Below are 3961 nucleotides of genomic sequence, written 5' to 3' on the forward strand. Positions count from 1 at the left end.
GTGCATACCTGTGTGCCACACTTCCTGCCATCAGCCACTGGCAGGCAGTGTGGTGGGAGGAAGTAGGCCCCCACACCTGGGGGGTGTTAGAGTGAATTGTTAAATGTTGTCAATTTTTGTGCTTACAATTGTGGATCTTGTTTCAAAATACATGATCAAAGACATTCTTTAGTTTGTATTCTCCTCCCCGGCCTGTTAAATGGTAGGGGAGTCAATTGGTTATAGTATTTAACTGCAGGCACATCCTATGTGAAGTAGGGGTGGGTTTTTATAATTGATTTATCGATTAAAATCGATTCTGGCTTGGATAACGTAAAATCGATTCATTAAAATCCTGAATCGATTTTTTAATATAAATTTATTTTGCCCGAAATGCCAGAATCTCTGGTGAAATCTCACAAAATTTCAACAACCACCAAACAGCTAAGACAGTAAATGAGAGCAGGAACACGGATTCTGCACAAAGACAAAACCCGCAGGTCAGAAACAGTTAGATGTCGCCTTTCTCACAGTCGGGGCTGAAAGCCGACAGCTCGCTGATTCTGATCTGTCGGCGGGTCCGTGCTTTGTGTTCCCTTTATGAGCTGATTCTAAAGCTGTTAGTTTTATCTCTCTCCAAACAATATTGACCGAACCAGCAGCAAAAGAAGATCCAAACTATGCTTCACATAAACATCGTCATGTATTCACTCTTACTTTTACTGTTTTGCTTCGACCACGATGCACAGCTCTCTCTCTCTCTCTCTCTGTACTTCAAGAACAGTTTCCCGTCTAAAAATCTGTTTTCTTCATTATTCGCTTGCTTGTTACGCACAAGTCTACCGTTGTTTACAGCGCTGTCGGCCGACGTTTTTTTTTCTTTTCGTTTTATATACTTCCGAAAAGAAAACCTAATTTCTGCCGTTCAATACAGAACAAATTTAAACTTTTTAAAATTACGCAAAATGCAAAACGCTTAGCCGTGTCTCTAATAAAACCGCTGTAACTTCAGAGGTAATGTTCATGTGTTGATTAATGGTTTTCTTTCGTTTTTGATCTACTGCAGAAGATTTTTATAAAATCACAGGCCAGGAAAGTCGCCTTCATGTTTTTCTGTGTTTTATCCTCAGCTACTTTGACACAAAGGCATCTGCTGTGATGCTTACACCTTTGATAAAGTCTTGCGTGTGTCAGCTTCCTTTTTATAGATACAAAAATATGTAAATGTACTGATCTGAATTATAATATTTCTGGCTTTCCCAGATTCAAATCGAATTGAATCGAATCAAATCGAATTAAATTGAATCGTGGATCGAATCGATTCGGGACCTTGTGAATCGGAATTGAATCGATTCTAGAAATCAGTGACGATACCCAACCCTAATGTGAAGGTTCTCTGTCCTTATTTAGTGAGGATGTTCACTTCTTGCCATTTATGGCCTTACCTGTGTTTGTGTATGGTGAACCATTACAGGAACTGAGCCGTATACAAGGTGAGGGGAGAGGAACTTTTTTTTATGACCAAGGATGTTGTTAAAACAGTTGTAACCAGAAAGTCACGCACACAGAAAGACACTCACTCACGTGCACACACACACCCACACACACACAGGCTCACACATGCATACACACACAGCGCTTTTAACTTTTACGACACACCACATGGGGTTTACAATGGGTGATGTGTCATTTCAATAAAAAGGCTGCAAGCGGAGGCTGGGGTCGGAGTCGTCTTAGGTCGAGGGCAGAGTGCTAGGTCTTGATGCAGTGTTTTGATTTTGCTACGCGTACCTACAATGCAATGCGCGAAAGTCACATGACATCCTATGACATCCCCCTCCTCCAACCCCTCTGTCAACACAGTGGACCAGGAAGGAAGAGGTGTACTGGTGTCTGGTGAGGAACTTTGACACCTGGAGTCACACAAACCACCTACAACTCAACACCTCAAAGACCAAGGAAATGGTTGTGGACTTCGGGAGGTCCAGACCAGGTCCACTGCCAGTTCAGATAAAGGGAGAGGAGGTGGAGGTGGTCAACGCATACAAGTACCTCGGGCTGTGGGTGGACAACAAACTGGACTGTTCACGCAACACGCAGCACCTGTATAAAAAAGGCCAAAGCAGACTGTACTTCCTCAGGAGGCTGAGGTCTTTTAACATCTGCAGGAAGCTCCTGAGGATGTTTTACCAGTCGGTGGTTGCCGGAGTACTATTCTTTGCTGTGTTGTGCTGGGGGAGCAGCACAGCAAAGAAGGACTCATCCAGACTGGAAAAACTAGTCAGGAAGGCTGGCTCTGTGGTTGGCATGAAGTTGGACACTCTGGTGACAGTGGCAGAGAAAAGAACAAGAAACTCCTGGACATTAAGGACAATGCTGGGCATCCTCTGCACATGGTCATAAATAACCAGAGGAACCTATTCAGTGACAGGTTGCTTCTCCTAAAATCAAGAACCAACAGACTTAAGAACTCCTTTGTCCCACACGCTATCAAACTGTTTAACTACTTGTTTGAGGGGAGAGGGAGGAGAAACAGGAGGACAAAGGAGGGTGGGAACAACTGAGCTGTAGTGCTTTTTTTTCCACTGTGCAATATTTGTAATATTTTTTTATATTCAACTGTGCAATAATCCCTGTGTAATAGACTCACTAAAATGTGCAATAAATAAATAAAGTTTCATCTAATCCTGTCAATATTATCTCAGATATCATTGTAATGTTTCTGTCAATACTTTTCCCCAGTAAGTTATCAGTCCTGCTTGCACTGAAATCCTTTTTTAATCTACAACCCTTGTGTTACATTACTTTCTGGCACTACTCCATAACTTTTCTGAGCACTATTCCAACACATTATCTTCCATCATTTTAATTGGGTCCCTTTGTCAGTTTTGTGGCCAAATTGAGTCCCAAAGTTTGCAAAACTGCAGTTAACAGTTAATCATCTTGACACGTTTGTCTTGTTTTGTTGCCAGAAGTAGGCTACTATATTTGATAAGGAAAGGTTTCGTCGACTTTGGGCAAGTGAGAAAACATAATCCCAGGTGCATCCTCAGCAGGGTCAGGGTTGTTCACCACAGGGCCGTGCAGAGATGTTTTAAGGGGTGGGTGCTCAATGTTAAAAAGGGGCACATAGAACCCGGCTGAAGAACAACAACCCACATTCTTTAAGAATCTAATCCAATATGGAATCACATCATACTATATAACTCTCTTATCACGGTGTTTACCTGATGGGGTACAATGTAGCTGTTGCTGCTGCTCCTACTGCTGATAGTGCTGGGTGGCAGGGCTGTGATGATCTGAGACTGCAGACTTAAAAGTCAAAAAGAGTGACAGTAGTCAAAGTAATCTTTATTGTCGTCTCTGCTATATACAGTACAGTATATAGAGAGATGAGACGACGAGGTTCCAGTTCCATTCAGTGCAAAAAAACCACAATAACTATGGGAAGAGTGAGAAATAAATATTAGGGTAAAGGGAGTAAGTATACACTTGAAAGTAAAAAGGATCAATAACAGTCTAAATTTACAACTCACAATTGAGATTTAAAGTGACCTTGAAGTGGTTTAGAATGACTAACGTAGCAGCTTTACAGTTTACAGTATGAGTGAGTGACCTTGAGTGATATAAAGTAACCAACATGAGCAGGATTCCTGAGAGTAGGACTGTCCATAAAGCAGCATCATCATGTTTACAAAGGCAGTGGTATGTGTAGTGATATAGAGTCAGTTAATGGATTGTTTGTGTGTGTGTGTGTGTGTGTGTGTGTGTGTCACCTGACTCTCAGCACAGTGAAGGATCCGTCCTTCATGCCCAGAGCCAGCTGGGATCCGTCCACGCTGAACGCCACACTGCGCACCGCCTCCTCCATGTTACAGCGAGCGATGAGGGCGTGATCCACCAGACTCCACAACCTGACACACACACACACACACACACACACACACACACACACACACACACACACACACACACACACACA

General features: G+C 42.6%; 1 protein-coding gene across 1 annotated transcript in view; it reads right to left on the bottom strand.

Annotated features, from left to right (window-relative positions):
- Window positions 1–3755: 3755 nt before the first annotated feature.
- The window catches only part of LOC102310565 (echinoderm microtubule-associated protein-like 6), a gene marked incomplete at its 3' end in the record, with an annotated part of 5650 nt that continues 5444 nt past the window's right edge, over window positions 3756–3961 (bottom strand). Inside the window, 1 exon segment of the mRNA XM_014331410.2 lies at window positions 3756–3893. Within this exon segment, the coding sequence (XP_014186896.2) occupies window positions 3756–3893 (138 nt within the window).

Source organism: Haplochromis burtoni, unplaced genomic scaffold (genome assembly GCF_018398535.1).
Source record: "Haplochromis burtoni strain Fernald_Lab_line unplaced genomic scaffold, NCSU_Asbu1 Contig_2405, whole genome shotgun sequence".
NCBI classification, from domain to species: Eukaryota; Metazoa; Chordata; class Actinopteri; order Cichliformes; family Cichlidae; genus Haplochromis; species Haplochromis burtoni.